Genomic DNA, 16,056 nt, shown 5'->3' with positions numbered 1-16,056 from the left:
TCTACACAAGAAAGGAAATTTAGTTTATCCTCTGAGATAAATAAAGCCAGTATTTAATTCAATTCATGGAAGGTAGAATTTAAATCCAGGTTGAACAAAGTGAGGACCCTCTAGATCAGTGGTTCTCAACCTTCCTAATGCTGCGACACCTTAATACAGTCCCGCATGTTATGGTGACCCCCATTTAAAATTATTTTCACTGCTACTTCATAACTGCAATTTTGCTACTGTTATGAATTGTAATGTAAATATCTGATATGCCGGATGTATTTTCATTCACTGGACCAAAGTTGGCACAAATACCCAATATGCCCAAATTTGAATACTGGTGGGGTTGGGAAGGATTAATTTTGTCATTTGGAAGTTGTAGACCTTCAGTTTTGGAGTTGTCATTCACCTACATCCAGAGAGCACTGTGGGCTCAAACAATGATGGATCTGGAAAAAACTTGGCATGAATCCTGCTACTTCATAACTGCAATTTTGCTACTGTTATGAATTGTAATGTAAATATCTGATATGCCGGATGTATTTTCATTCACTGGACCAAAGTTGGCACAAATACCCAATATGCCCAAATATGAACACTGATGGAGTTTGGGGAAAATAGACCTTGACTTTTGGGAGTTGTAGTTGCTGGGATTTATAGTTCACCTGCAATCAAAGAGCATTCTGAACCTCATCAACGATAGAATTGGGCAAAACTTTCCACACAGAACCCCCATGACCAACAGAAAATACTGTGTTTCCTGGTGGTTTTTGGCGACCCTTTGATTTGCCCTTGCGACTCCCCCCCCCCCAGGGGTCCCGACCCCCAAGATGAGAAACACTGCTCTAGGTATTGTTGGACTACATCTCCTGGCATTCATCAGTATTAGTGTTGCTAGCTAGGACTGATGGGAGTTGTAATCCTACAAGATCTAAGGTGATGCATCATTCCCACCCCTGATGTAAGCCAGATACTCCCAAAATGTTTACAGAAAATAGAAAGCCTATAAAACGCATTGGAAACTGTAGCAGAGCAAAACCCCATCTACACAGCCATATACAATCCAGATTATCTACTTTGAACTGGATTACAGGAGTCACACTGCCATATAATCCAGTCCAAAGTGGGATAATGTGGATTTTACATTGCTGTGTAGATGGGGCCTGAGAAAAGTTCTCTATTTGCTGTCTTTTTCTTTTTACAGGGAGTAGTCATAAAAACACAACACATTTGTAAGGGTTTTTTTGGCAGTGATATTGTTTTATAGCCATCTAGATTCTGCATCTTGTGTGTGTACGTGCCTTCATGTCGCCTGTCATTTTATTGCAGATCCTGTGAATTTCACAGGTTTTTTTTTCTTTGCAAGGGATGCTCAGAAATGGTTTTGCCAGTTTCTTGCTCTGAAATCTAGCTTTGCAAGGGATATTCAGAGATGGTTTTGCCAGTTTCTTGCTCTGAAATCTAGCTTACAGTGCCTGATATTCGTTGGCAGTCTCTCCTCTAAGTACTAACTAAGACTGACCTTACTTGACATCCATGATCAGATGCAAACTGGTGCCTTTGGGGTAGTTATACCATGATCGTATGGTATTATAATTATTGTTATTAATCTAGAAATAAATTGTTTTCTAGAATCAATTATTGGGTGTTTCTAGAGAGCCACATCCTACCCGGGTGGCCTTAGAGAGCCACATCCTACCCCATACCCTTCATTGTACTCATCTCATTGAAATAATAATAATAATAATAATAATAACCAAAATGCCGCAAAAAAGCCTCTAGAAAACATGGGACATTTTTTGTTTTGCACATTTTGGGCCCCTTTTGGCCATTTTAGATGGTAGGCACAATTTTTAACAGCAAGAAATGACTTAAGAAATAGTTTCCTATTCACTCCCTCTTTGTAGGCAGGCATCTCCTGGACCTGGAATAATATAGGAGGTGGTCAAAATGTGGTGAATATGATGCCACATGCTCCCCAGAAGTCATTTGAGGTGTGGGGGCAAAGGCGGGAAGGCATACTTTGCTCACCCCCTGTTCTACATTAATGGGTTTGAGGACAAACCACAAGTAAATGCCATATCAGAGCACTTCTAATCTTCAAGCAAACCGAAGGTTAGAGCAAAGAACTAGGAGGGTCATGATAGCCATGAGGGAAAATCATAGGAAGAAGGGAGCAAGCTTGTTTTCCGCTGCCCTGGAAACTAGGATACAGAACAATGGCTTCAAACTACAGGAAAAGAGATTTCACCTGAACATTAGGAAGAACTTCCTGACCGTGAGAGCTGTTCAGCAGTGGAACTCTCTGCCCCAGAGTATGGTGGAGGCTCCTCCTTTGGGGACTTTTAAGCTGAGGCTGGATGGCCATCTATTAGGGGTGCTTTGAATAAGATATTCCTGCTTGTGGTCAGGGGGTTGGACTGGATGGCCCATGAGGTCTCTTCCAACTCTATGATTCTATGATCTCTTGCTACTTTGACCCATAGCCAGGGGCCAAGCCTAGAACTGTATTGGCAAAACTAGGGGAATCCAGCAGATGGGATCAATCTCTCTTTCAGCCTCTCTCCACCACTAAAAAAAAACCTCTTCAAGTGACTCAAAATGCTCTGAATCTGACTTTGGGAAAAGAGTTGCAGAGAGGACACTTCATTCAATCACAATGATATAAAACTAACTTTACCAGTTTTCTATCTGGTCCTCACCTGGTTACATCAGATGAGAAAGGTCAAAGTCACTGCAGGTAAATGCCAAGAGGCTCAAAATATATGGAACTGAAAAATTCACAGAAGTCCCCCCCCTCCCCGTTTTTTTTACAAATAGACAAGAAACTGCCCTCTCCAGTGTTCTGCTTCTGCATTTTCAGACTTTGTGTGAGAAACATTTACAAATGACAATTTTCCATTCTAGAACCCACAGGCTGCATACTAAGCAGCACGTCTCTCTTTCATGCTGCCGTTTATTTTTGGAGATATTCCTCCTGCATTAACATTCAAGCCCAGTGAGTTAATTTCCATCAGACCACAAAACTAATCCCATTTATACCAGCAAATGCGCCAGGTGCATCCTACAAATAAGCTTGCCCAGGCTCCAAGCTCAGGGAATCAGCCTTATGTTTCATTCATTCGAGGCATCAGGCTACTTTTAAAGAGAGAGAGAGAGAGAAAAAGGAGTAGGAAAGGGCCGGGGCGTATGCAGGGCTGCCTTAGCAATGAATATTCCCCTGTTAAATTAACCGTGGCTGCTGTCTAACAGAGAACAACGGTGCTGCCCTGTTGTAGGCGGTTCTCCCTTTGTTTTGCCAACACCATCATCATGCCTTGGAATGGGCTATGATAACCATTACAAGGTGAACTCGGCAGAAATACAAGAGCAGAGTGAGCTATTATTCTTCAGACAAAACACAAGATTTTGACAGGAGGGCAAGCAACTCCAGGTCAATCTCCTCAGCAGGCTTCTACCTGCTTTCTGTCCTGTTCCAGATCCCTTCTGTGACAATGTATTTTCAGAAATCCATATTTATGAAAACAGGTTCAAAATACACTCCTTAGAACAGTGATTCTCAGCCTTCTTAATGCCACGACCCCTTAATACAGTTCCTCATGTTGTGGTGACCCCCCAATCATAAAATTATTTCCATTGCTACTTGAAACTGTAATTTTGCTAATGTTATGAAATGTAATGTAAATATCTGATATGCAGGATATATTTTCATTCACTGCACCAAATTTGGCACAAATACCCAATTTGGCCAAATTTGAATACTACTGGGGTTGGGTTTGGGGACTGATTTTGTCATTTGGGAGTTGTAGTTGCTAGGATTTCTAGTTCACCTACAATCAAAGAGCATTCTGAACTCCAGCAGTGATGGAATTGAACCAACCTTGGTGCACAGAACTCCCATGACAGAAAATACTGGTAGGGTTTGGTGGGCATTGACCTTGAGTTTTGGAGTTGTAGTTTGCTTACATCCAGAGAGCACTGTGGACTCAAACAATGATAGTTCGGGACCAAACTTGGCAGGAATACTCTATATGCCCAAATGTAAACACTGGTGGAGTTTGGGGGAAGTAGAGCTTGACATTTGGAAGTTGTAGTTGCTAGGATTTATAGTTCACGGACAATCAAGAGCCCGCTGAACCCCACCAACGATAGAATTGGGCCAAACTTCCCACATAGAACCCCCATGATCAACAGATTGATGGTCTTTGGCTTTTGGACACTTGTGAAGATGGGTTAAGTACATTGGGTATTTGTTCAGTTGTGCAACCTTGCCACTCAACAAAAGTGTTGCAAAATACAGTTGATGTGCAACTATGCATGCAGAGATTTACTATATGCAACTCTGAACTTAGACCCAATATATAACATAAGATATTGGGCCTTGTCGAGCATTGTTTTCATAGAACTCAATGCTGCTGTTTTATACTCTTATGTTTTATTTAACTGTGTTTTTATCTGGATTGTTATATTTCATCATATTTTTATCATGATTGTGTTTTTGTTTTAATGGATTGTTTTGATTTGTGTTTTGTCCTGTATGTAAGCTGTCCCGAATCTCTTCGGGGAGATGGTGGTGGGGTATAAGAATTAAGTCATTGTTGTTATTATTGCTATTGTTGCTGTTGTTACATAATGCATAACGTAAGATTGCTATAACAGCCACCGAATAAGTGTTGAGGAATGGCATCCTGACACTTGCATCACAATATTCAGCATTTGCAGAGTATTATTGGATCAGCCTGTTGCTTTGGACATAGTCCACCACTGCAAACTATATTGTGTACACTTAATTTTATTGTCACTACTATATTGTATTAGTCTTTTTGGCAATGCATTGCAGCCTGCTTTGGGATTCCAAAAACAAAACCCTTCTGTTGTCATTTCAAACAAAGCAATGACATAGGAACATTAAAGTTAATTAGTTACATTATAGTTGCACCAAAAAGTAATTTGATACTTTCTCATTCATCAAAGCTAATCAAATGGTTCATTTTAGTTGCTTTTTAAAGAATCTAAGGGTGCCTCTGGATGGGTATAAAATTTCATGGATTATTGAGACTTTCTATTTCTTTTTGTTTTGTTTGTATATGATATATGTATTTGCATGTGCATTTACAATGAGGTATCTTGGAGATGAGACCAAAGTCTTAACTTAGAATTCATTGGTTTCATATAGATATCATACACATCGCCTGAAGATAATTTCATGCACAATATTTTGAATAGTTTTGTGCAAAAAAAAAGTTTGTGTACTTTGAGGTTCCAAAAGACCAAAGAGTCACTATCTCAACCACCTACATGGTTGATTTTGGAGTATTTCAGAACTCTGGATAAGGGATACTCAGCCTCTACAAGAAAAGTTTCTAAATATATCTGGATCCCCATTTGCTCACTGTGCGGGAGGTATGGCAGAGTGGCAGAGAACTGTCATTGACATTTTCTTTCCCCTAGCAATGTGTCTTTCCCCCGGAGTCTATAAGCACACAGGGAAACCCAAGGATATGGTCAATTTATGTTGAAGTTGACTCAAAAACACTTAACAGCAGCCAACAAATTAATCTAAATTATCTGTCTTTCCTCAATATAAAATGCTGTTTTTATGTTCTTAGTAACAGTCTTGTTTTTTTTATTTGCTTTCAAAGGTCAGCATTTCTACTGTGGGATATGGAGACATGTGTCCAGAAACCCACCTCGGACGACTCTTTGCTTTCCTCTGCATTGCTTTTGGAATAATTTTGAATGGCATGCCCATCTCTGTCCTCTATAATAAATTCTCAGACTATTACACCAAACTAAAAGCATATGAGTATACAGCTATACGGAAAGACAGAGGGAAAGTAAATTTCACACGGCGGGCTGTGAAGAAGATGTCTGAGTGCTGTGGAAACAGGCTATCCTGACTGCTAAGATGGAGAAACCATTAATTCCCTGGAAGGGGGGGAAAAGGAAAAAGAAATGGAGAGACACGAGAAAACAAGTCAGTCAGCCCACAAGGTCAACTGGTCTAGAAATGAAGATGGGATGTGGATGTCTTGGTTCAAAACATTTTTGTTAAAAAAAATAATAAGCATAAAGATGTGGGTCTCATTATTTTGTCTGAGAAAAGTTCCTTCTGACATCCAAGTATCAACTGGAATTCAATGGTGCATCAGGATTGTGATCAAACAGTTGATTCTAATAAGCAATTCACTGAAAAACGGGGTATAGTGCAGCATCAAAAATTACTTTACAAAAATAGTGCTGCCACAGTGAGAACAAAAAGGAAGTAATTTATTTTCTGTCTCTGTTTGTGTGCATACACATATAGACATCATAGTAGTGGATATTGCCTGCACATATAGACCTATAAGTATATATGTGCATAGGTCTGGTGGAGATTGTCTCAAGATCAGGACAAGAGTAACTGACTTTCAGCCAGAAATATCCTGATGATGTGTACCTGAATTGTGCTACAGTCTTGATCTCCAAAGAAGAGAATATGTACATCATCTGTGTCCTGTAAATATATCCTCAGATACCAGAATTAAGTTGCTGTAGTTAATTTAAGTATTACTGCAGTAAACGTTCAAGCTATCCTTTTTTAAAAACAGAGAGAAGAGAAACCCCACCCCAGACATTTGGCTCTGTAGGCCACTGCTTTTTAAACTGTGGGTTGCAACTAGGGTTGTGCATTCGGGGTAAACCCTGACCCGTTTTGTGTCCTGGCTTTCGGTGGGGGCACCAATCAATTTTTTGGGAGCCTCCCAAAATCAGGATATCTGTTTTCGCTTGCTGGTGCCAAAAGATCCATTTTCTATCAGCCCGGGGGGGGGGGGGGGGGCTTCCCACCTAGGCTCCCCTTCCTAGTGCATGCTTTAAAGAAGCTTCTTCTTACCTGCTGTTTTTACTCTAGAGGAGGTGCTCAGCTGCAGGCCCTGGCAGGCATGGGCACTCCTGCACGCCACACATGCACTCTCCTTGGAAAGAAAGTGTGTGTGTGGCATGAAGGCCCAAAGTGCCTGCACCTGTCAGAGCCTGCAGCTGAGTTCCTCTTACTCTAGAGTAAGAGGCACTCGGCTGCAGCCCTGGCAGGTGCAGGCACTCCTGCACGCCACACATGCACTCTCCTTGGAAAGAGTGTTCGCGTGCAGGCCCAGCAGCCAAGCACCTCTTCCTCTAGAGACACATGCACTTTCCTTGGAAAGCAAGCAGGAGTGGGTCCCAGCTCCTAGCCTGCTTTTCAGCATCACAGAGTAAGAGGCAACTATGCCCAGTATTTACAATGAACTCTGAAGAAAATGATTCATCTGTACTTCATAAAAAGGAAAATCAGCATGTTTAGCAAGCTTTGTAAACACTGATTTATTGTCAGTGCTTTATTTTTATTCCTCTTTTACATACCTATATAACTTGGGTCACATGAAAGTTTCTTGAGCAAAAAAGGGGTTGCAAGTGGAAACGTTTAAGAAGCCCTGGTTCAGCCCAATGTGAGTACAAGGAATCAAACTTTTTAGTTTACATATATTGGGCAGCATTCAGTATTGCAATTATAGAGCCATAATCTGGAGCGATGGTTCTGAAACTGCTCCATATTCAGAAACACGGCATATTCACAATGGTGGCACTATTGCCATGACTGTGAATACAGCCCTCCCTGGCCTTTTTTAACAGACAGAGGCCACACCAGCATGTTACTAGTGGGGGGGGGGGGGGCAGTCGGGGGGCAGTGGAAATATCCCGTTGTCTTTCAATTGGCAGCAAAACAGATCTCCATCTCTTGGAATGGCTGCAGCCTGTGAGAATAGGTTTAGAACATCATGCCAGGTAGACTTTCTTAGGCCCCTTCTACACTATCATACAATCCAGATTGTATGAAAATAATCCCCATTATTTGCTTTGAATTTAATTATATGAACTTCCATATGATCTAGTTCAAAGCAGATAATCTGGATTTTATAGGGAAGTGTAGAAGGGCCCAAGTTACACATTAGTACATTGTTCCCTCGCTACTTTGTGGTTCACTTACTGCGGACTCGCTATTTCACAGTTTTTAAGTAGCAAGGGAACACTGTAACAAGGAGGGAAGAACCCGCACACCCTCTTTACCTTCCTCTTCCTCCTCATTGTTGCTGCCTGGGCCTCTTGCCGCTGCTTGGGCCCCTCGCCGCCGCCACTGCCTCCTGAATCGTGGGGCCCAAGCGGCGGCAAGAGGCCCAGGTGGCAATGAGGAGGAGAAGGGTGAGACGTCCCTACTTCATAGTTTTTCACTTATCGCGGATGGTCCTGGAATGTAGCCCCCACAATAAATGAGGGAACACTGTAACTAGCACTATGCAAAATGTGGACCTATACTTTAAAGTTCAAAGCAGCTCTGAGCACATGCATAGCTCAAGCCTGAACAAAAATGTAACACTAACCAAAAATCCCAGGCTCAGCCACCTCCCTGCATGAAGCTCAACCAATCAACTTTGTGCATCTTATTTTACACTTGACACACACACTAACTGATTTCTTGCATGATCCAACAATCTTTGTGCCTGAATCTTTGGCACATCACCATTACACAGGCAAGTATGGTTGGGCAGTGGTGGAGACCCCTTGAGACCAGGGGGAATGGATACAAATACAAGCTTTAAATCCATCTCACATGCAAACCCCAAACTTTCCTCTCCTTCAGTGCTCCTGACCTGGAGATCCAAAAAAGCACAATTCCGTCAGACCTCAACTTGAAACCTAAGACCTGGGACTTCATCCCATGCAATAAGTAAAGTGTTGGGGATCATTGCTTTTCACTTAAGCTTTGCAACGCCCCATTTGGAAATTAAATGAATTATTTTCCTTCCCCTGTCATGTATTCCTTCATTCAGTTTTCTTTTCAAATCGTAGTTCTTAGACCTCAGGACCTGACCCCCTCCTCCCCAGCCAAACCTGAGAGTATAGAGAGCAATCTCAGAGTGAAAGAGCCGGTGTGGAAAAAATGAATAGTATGCTGTAGATTTATTGTTGCTACGGAACTCTTTGGGACAACTTTTGTTAAGACTGCCACATTTCAAGGTGCCAAGAGGGTCCACAATTTTGGTGGGTCACTTCTGAGTGACAGGCAGGATGTTTAAATACAACAGATTACATTACTCCAGGCAATAGATAAGGCTGCATGCAACCCTTGGATTAGGTAAATGTCTTCTAGGTTGTTGTACAGCTTGCTGCACTTTGCAAAGGTTAATTAAATCAAGCATTGCAATTTGGAAAAGACACTTATTTTGCAGCTTTGAAAATATGTTCTGTCTGTAAGTGTTCAAATGACAAGCTGTGAGCAACTGCTGTAGCTTCTTAATGACATCTCCAGGGCTGTTTGTATGTCTCAGGTTTGGCACGGATATCTCAGGGTCTGGCATGAAGATGATCTGGCAACCCCAGATACGGTAGACCCTTGGGGGCCACTTTCACACCTTTTCAAAGCTTTCCAAACCCCAGGAAATCAGTGTAGGGGAATATTAATTTGCCTTGGAGTTGATTGAAGATAGAATATATAAATACAGGAAAGGAACATGCCCTTCTATACTTTTTCTATCTTACTAGTTCTGTTCCCACCTTGCTCAGCCTTCTCCAAATGACTGAAGAAACAGCTTGAGGTGTGCATTTGTTGGATCATTGAAAGCAAGAATTGTGAAATTAATACTTCATACTCTCCAAAACTTCTCAAATGAAAACCAGGACAGGTGTGATTAAGCAACCTCAGATAGCAAATGTTTTCATGAGGAAAAACACACAAACTAGGGCCGCTTCTACACTGCCATATAAAATCCAGATTATCTGCTTTGAACTGGATTGTATAGAAGTGTAGGCTCACATAATCCAGTCCAAAACAGATAATGTGAATTATCTGATTTGATTCGTAGCCAGGAAATCAGAAGACATTTACTTCTTGGTAGAAGAGCAATGCCCAATCTCAATAAAATAGTGAAGAGCAGAGAAATCACACTGGCAACAAAGATCTGGATAATTAAAGCAATGGCCTTTCCCATAGCAACCTATGGATGTGAGAGCTGGACCATAAGGAAGGCTGAGTGAAGGAAGATAGACACTTTTGAACTGTGGTGTTGGAGGAAAATTCTGAGAGTGCCTTGGACTGCAAGAAGATCGAACCCATCCATACTTCAAGAAATGGGCCCAGCTGCCCATTGGAGGGAAGCATATTAGAGGCAAAGATGAAATACTTTGGCCACATCATGAGAAGACAGGAAAGCTTAGAAAAGACAATGATGCTGGGGGGAAAGGAAGGAAAAAGGAAGAGGGGCCAACTAAGGGCAAGATGGATGGATGTTCTCCTTGAAGTGACTGGTTTGACCTTGAAGGAGCTGGGGGTGGCCACGGTCAACAGGGAGCTCTGGTGTGGGCTGGTTCATGAGGTCACGAAGAGTCAGAAGTGAAACAAATAAATAACAACAATCTGATTTGATAATCTGGATTATATGGCAATGTAGAAGGGGCCTAGGGGGGACTGCAGCAGTTCGCGTTTCCTGACTCTACTCAGAAAGGCGAGACTCTCCCTGCTCCCACCGAGTTAATTGAGTGCTACTTTTATACTTTGAATTCACTTTTCAGCAATTTAATCAGAGTGAGAACAAAGAGGAAAATTGGGAGAAGAAGAGAGAACCCAACATGTTTTAAAAGCACCTGAAAAGTGGGGCTGTGTACCTCCTTGTCACACTGTGGCAATTTTGTTGTTGCTGCTGTTGTGAAGTATTTATTTATTTATTTTTATCCCTCTTATCTGTCATGGGTGGGATTCAAAGCAGCATGCATGACTAAAAACAGCAAAAATAAACATAACATAAAATTCAACAAAACATCATAAACCACAGTTTGAGGGGGGGAGGGTATGGCATTTATTCTTCCGTTCTGCTCACAGATTACTTCAGTTTTCTTTTCTTGTTCAAAACAGAGCCTAGAAAGCTTCCTTTGTTTGGAATGCAGCTCCCATGTGTTGTTAAAAACCAATGCTTACAAAGGTGTTAGACAGAGCTATGGAAATATTGCCTCTTTCTCATAAATTAATCCAAAGTTTGGAAAATGATACGCTTTCTCGTTTGTTAAAACTTTTAATGTTTTTTTTTTTAATCAGCAGCATGTTTAGAGCAAATGTGGTTGATGCTTAAATGTGGAGAGAGTAGAGGCAGTCAGTTTTGGGTTTTCCTGTAGGGACTAATGCTTGCCTTTCACTATTTTGCTCAGAGAAGGGGTTGTATCCTTTTTTGAAAAGGGTTAAGGTACAGTACTCACACTGGCCCATGGATGTTGACCAAGTTTTTGAGTTTGATTTATTTTAACTGAAATTTCTAGACTTATAAAAATGGTAAAGGTTTCCTCTGACATTAAATCTAGTCCAACTCTGGGGGTGGTGCTCATCTCCATTTCTAAGCCGAAGAGCCAGAATTGTCCATAGATGCCTCCAAGGTCATGTGGCCAGCATGACTGCATGGAGCGCTGTTACGCCAGAACAGTCCTATTGATCTACTCACATTTGAATGTTTTTGAACTGTTCAAAAACTGCTAGGTTAGTGGAAGCTTGAGCTAACAGCATGAGCTCACCCCGCTCCCCAGATTCAAACTGCCAACCTTTTGGTCATCAAGTTCAGCAACTCAGCAGTTTAACCCGCTGTCCCACAGGGGTCTTCTTTCTAGATTTACATACGAGCATATATGTTGACTCCCTTTTTTTAAATATAAAAACGCAACTTAATTCTAATTCTAACAAGGATTTCAAGTTCCCTTCTGCTACTTTGGGAATACTGGCTTCATGCAACCTCTTCAGAACAACACCTACACTTTTTGTTTTCATTATTTTGAATGATTTACATCATGCCCTGTGTCATGAGATCTCAGATCATCTATCTATGTATATAATAAAAGTCAAAACTTGTATGCGGAGGACAAAAGTGTGGCGGGAGGAGTATGTGCCAGCGTTTTGATTGGCTGCTGCAGTGGTGCTATTTGCATATGGTCTCTGATTGGCCAGCTTCAATAGGAGCCCCTGGTGGAGAAAAGAGTTCATGGCAGAAACGGGGACATGAGAAGGAAATTTGCATATGGTCCCTGATTGGCCAGCCTCAATTCCAAGATTCCGAGATGACAAAGAGAGGAAAGGAAAAGGCCAGAGGGGGCTGAGTCAGAAAATTACCAATACAGACCACACTTGGCACACAGAGCCTGCAAGACCGACTCGACATCCTACTGCAACCATGGATGATGGGACTTGCAGTACCATCACTCACATTCTGAGACCACTGTTAACCTCATCCAATGACTGATCAGGACCAAACTTGGCACATAGACCTCTCATGACCCACTTTATGTCCTGGTGTGGTTTGGCCGGGGATGGACCATGGATTATGGGACTTGCAGTACCTTTGCTCAATTCCTGAGACCACTGCAACCCTCATCCATTTACCGATAAAGACCAAACTTGGCACACTGAGTCTCCATGATGCACTCTACATCCTGGTGCAGTTTGGAGGAGGATTCACCATGGACGATGGGACTTGCAATACCTGCACTCCCTTCCTAAGACCATTACAACTGCCAACAATGATGGATCAGGACCACAATTTACACAGAGAGTCCGCATGACCCACTCTACATCCTGGTGCAGTTAGGAAAAAATTGTCAGTGGATGATGGGACTTGCAGTCACTTCACTCACTTCCTGAGACCACTGACTGATCAAGACCAAATTTGGCACACAGAGTCCTAATGACCCACTCTACATCCTGGTGCACGTTCAAGGAGGACAAACCATGGATGATGGGACTTCAAGTACCTCCACTCCCCAAGACTGCTGCAACCCTCACCTAATGTCCGATCAAGACCAAACTTGCCACACAGAGCCCCCATGACCCACTCTACATCCTGCTGCAGTTTTGGAGGAGGACAGACAATGGATGATGTGACTTCCAGTACCTTCACTCACATTCTGAGACCTCTGCAAACCTCATGCAATGACTGATCAAGACCAAACTTGGCACATAGACCTCTCATGACCCACTTTATGTCCTGGTGTCATTTGGAAAAAAATGGAGATGGATGATGGGACTTGCAGTAACCTCACTCACTTTCTGAGACCACTGAGACCCTCGCCAATGACTAATCAAGACCAAACTTGGCACACGGAGCGCAAGTGACCCACTCTACACCCTGGTGCAGTTTGGAGGACAGACCATGGATGATGGGACTTCAAGTACCTCCACTCCCTTCCCAAGATTGCTGCAACCCTCATCTAATGACCGATCAAGACCAAACTTGGCACACACAGCCCCCATGACCCACCCTACATCCTGGTGCTGTTTGAAGGATGGACGATGGATGATGGGACTTGCAGTACGTTCACTCACTTCCTGAAACCATAGCGACACTCATTCAAAAACCAATAAAGACCAAACTTGGAACATAGAGCCCCCATGGCCAACTCAACATTCTGGTGAGGTTTGGGGGAGTACAGACTATGGATGATGGGACTTCAAGTACCTCCACTCACTTCCCAAGACCGCTGCAACACTCATCTAATGACCGATCAAGTCCAAACTTGGCACACAGAGCCCCCATGACCCACTCTATATCCTGCTGCTGTTTGGAGGAGGGTGGACCATAGATGATGGGACTTCAAGTACCTTCACTCACTTCCTGAAAACAATGCAGCCGTTATCCAATGATCAACAAAGACCAAACTTGGCATACAGAACCGCCATTACCCACTTTCTCTAATAACCCGGGCAGCGCCGGGTCCCCAAGCTAGTCTATAATAAAAGAGAGTGTTTGTGGGGGAGGGAGGACAGAGGGAGGACGTAGGTAGGAGTTTGTGGCAGCTTTCTGATTGGCTGCCACTGTGGTGCTATTTGCATATGGCCTCTGATTGGCCAGCCTGAAAGTTCCAAGATTCTCAAGTGGCTGAGAGGGGAAAGGAAATCTGCATATGGTTTCTGATTGGCCAACCTCAACAGGGCCCCCTGGTGGCAAAGAGGGTTAATGACAGCTGCAGGGACATGAGAGAAGGAAATTTGCATATGGTTTCTGATTGGCCTTCTGCTAAGTCCTTGCAGGCCTTCTAGGATGCCTTCTCCCAGCTAGGCCCCAAAAGAGGCAGCCACCTTCCCTCTTCTACATTGTGTCAAAGAAGGCAGCTTCTGACTGGGTGATCTGAAAAAGCATTGTTCTTCTACAAGGTATGGCACTACATCATTCCAATGAAAGCAGAGAAAAACAATAATTATATTTTTAATGATGCCTTTTTCTGCTTCTGAACATTTCTGGGCCCCAAAGCCCCCTCACCCCGGCCTCCTTTGACCCTTCTGCCAAATCCTTGCAGGCCTTCTAGGTTGCCTTTTCCTAGCTAGGTCCCAAAAGAGGCAGCCATCTCCCCTCTTCTTCCAATGTAGTCCTCGCATGACCCACTTTACGCCCTGGTGTGCTTTGACCGGGGATGGACCATGGATTATGGGACTTACAGTACCTTCGCTCCATTCCTGAGACTTCTGCAATCCTCATCCAATTACCAATACAGACCACACTTGGCACACTGCGTCTCCATGATGCACTCTACATCCAGGTGCAGTTTGAAGGAGGATGCACCATGGATGATGGGACTTGCAATACCTGCACTCCCTTCCTAAGACCATTACAACTGCCAACGATGATGGATCAGGACCACAATTTACACAGAGAGCCCACATAACTCACTCTACATCCTGGTGCGGTTTGGAAGAATTTGACAATGGATGATGGGACTTGCAGTCACTTCACTCACTTCCTGAGACCACTGAGACCCTTGCCAATGACTCATCAAGACTAAACTTGGCACATGGAGCTTCAATGACCCACTCTACATCCTGGAGCAGTTTGGAGGATGACAGACCATGGATGATGGGACTTCAAGTACCTCCACTACCCAAGACTGCTGCAAAACTCATCTAATGACCAATCAAGACCAAAGTGGGCACACAGAGCCCCCATGACCCACTCTACATCCTGTTGCAGTTTCGGAGAAGGGTGGACCATGGATGATGGAACTTCCAGTACCTTCACTCACATTCTGAGACCTCTGCAAACCTCATCCAATGACGGATCAAGACCAAACTTGGCACATAGACCTCTCATCACCCACTTTACGTCCTGGTGTTGTTTGGAAAAATTTGGAGATGGATGATGGGACTTACAGTAGCTTTGCTCACTTCCTGAGACCACTGAGACCCTCGCCAATGACTAATCAAGACTAAACTTGGCACATGGAGCTCCAATGACCCACTCTACATCCTGCTACAGTTTGGAGGAGGACAGACCATGGATGATGGGACTTCAAGTACCTCCACTCCCTTCAAAACATTGCTGCAACCCTCTTCTAATGACCGATCGAGACCAAACTTGGCACACAGAGCCCCCATGATCCACTCTACATCCTGCTGCAGTTTGAAAGGGGATGGAATTTGGATGATGGGACTTGCAATACCTTCACTCACTTACTGACACCACTGCCACCCTCATCTAATGACTGATGAAGACCAAACTTGGCACACAGAGCCCCCATGACCCACTCTATATCCTGCTGCTGTTTGTAGGAGGATGGGCCATGGATGATGGGACTTCAAGTACCTTCACTCACTTCCTGAAAATAATGCAGCCGTTATCCAAACACCAATAAAGACCAAACTTGGCATACAGAACCACCATTACCCACTTTCTCTAATAACCCGGGCAACGCCGGGTCCCCAAGCTAGTTCTGTAATAAAACCAAGCTAACCAACATAAAACAATTTGAAGCAATAAAAAAATCATTGGAGCAGGTTAAAGCACGTTAACCATTTGGCAAGTTTAAAACAAGGCAGTTTAAAAACAAGTTAAAACAGTATGAAGACAACCACAAACAATGAACATGTGCAGATTTCGATAAAATCAGTGCAGTCCCACAGATCTTACAAAGAACCCATTAATCGGTGCTGGAGTAAAATCAGTGCTGGTTCCAGTTGTAGTTTTGTGGTGGTGGAAAGTATCCAAAACCAGGGCATTGTAGTGTGGAAGAAAGCAAAGACATCCTGAAAGT

At 43.1% G+C, this 16,056-nt stretch overlaps 1 protein-coding gene across 1 annotated transcript in view; it reads left to right on the top strand.

Annotated features, from left to right (window-relative positions):
- Positions 1-6,062, top strand: part of KCNV2 (potassium voltage-gated channel modifier subfamily V member 2) — a 41,820-nt gene extending 35,758 nt beyond the window's left edge. Inside the window, exon 3 of the mRNA XM_060762266.2 lies at positions 5,631-6,062. Coding sequence (XP_060618249.2) covers positions 5,631-5,888 — 258 coding nt within the window. The 3' untranslated portion in view covers positions 5,889-6,062. The remainder of the gene's footprint in view (positions 1-5,630) is intronic.
- The last annotated feature ends 9,994 nt before the right edge of the window (positions 6,063-16,056 follow it).

Source organism: Anolis sagrei, chromosome 2 (assembly GCF_037176765.1).
Source record: "Anolis sagrei isolate rAnoSag1 chromosome 2, rAnoSag1.mat, whole genome shotgun sequence".
Taxonomy (NCBI): Eukaryota; Metazoa; Chordata; class Lepidosauria; order Squamata; family Dactyloidae; genus Anolis; species Anolis sagrei.
This window is presented reverse-complemented; position numbering and strand designations above follow the sequence as displayed.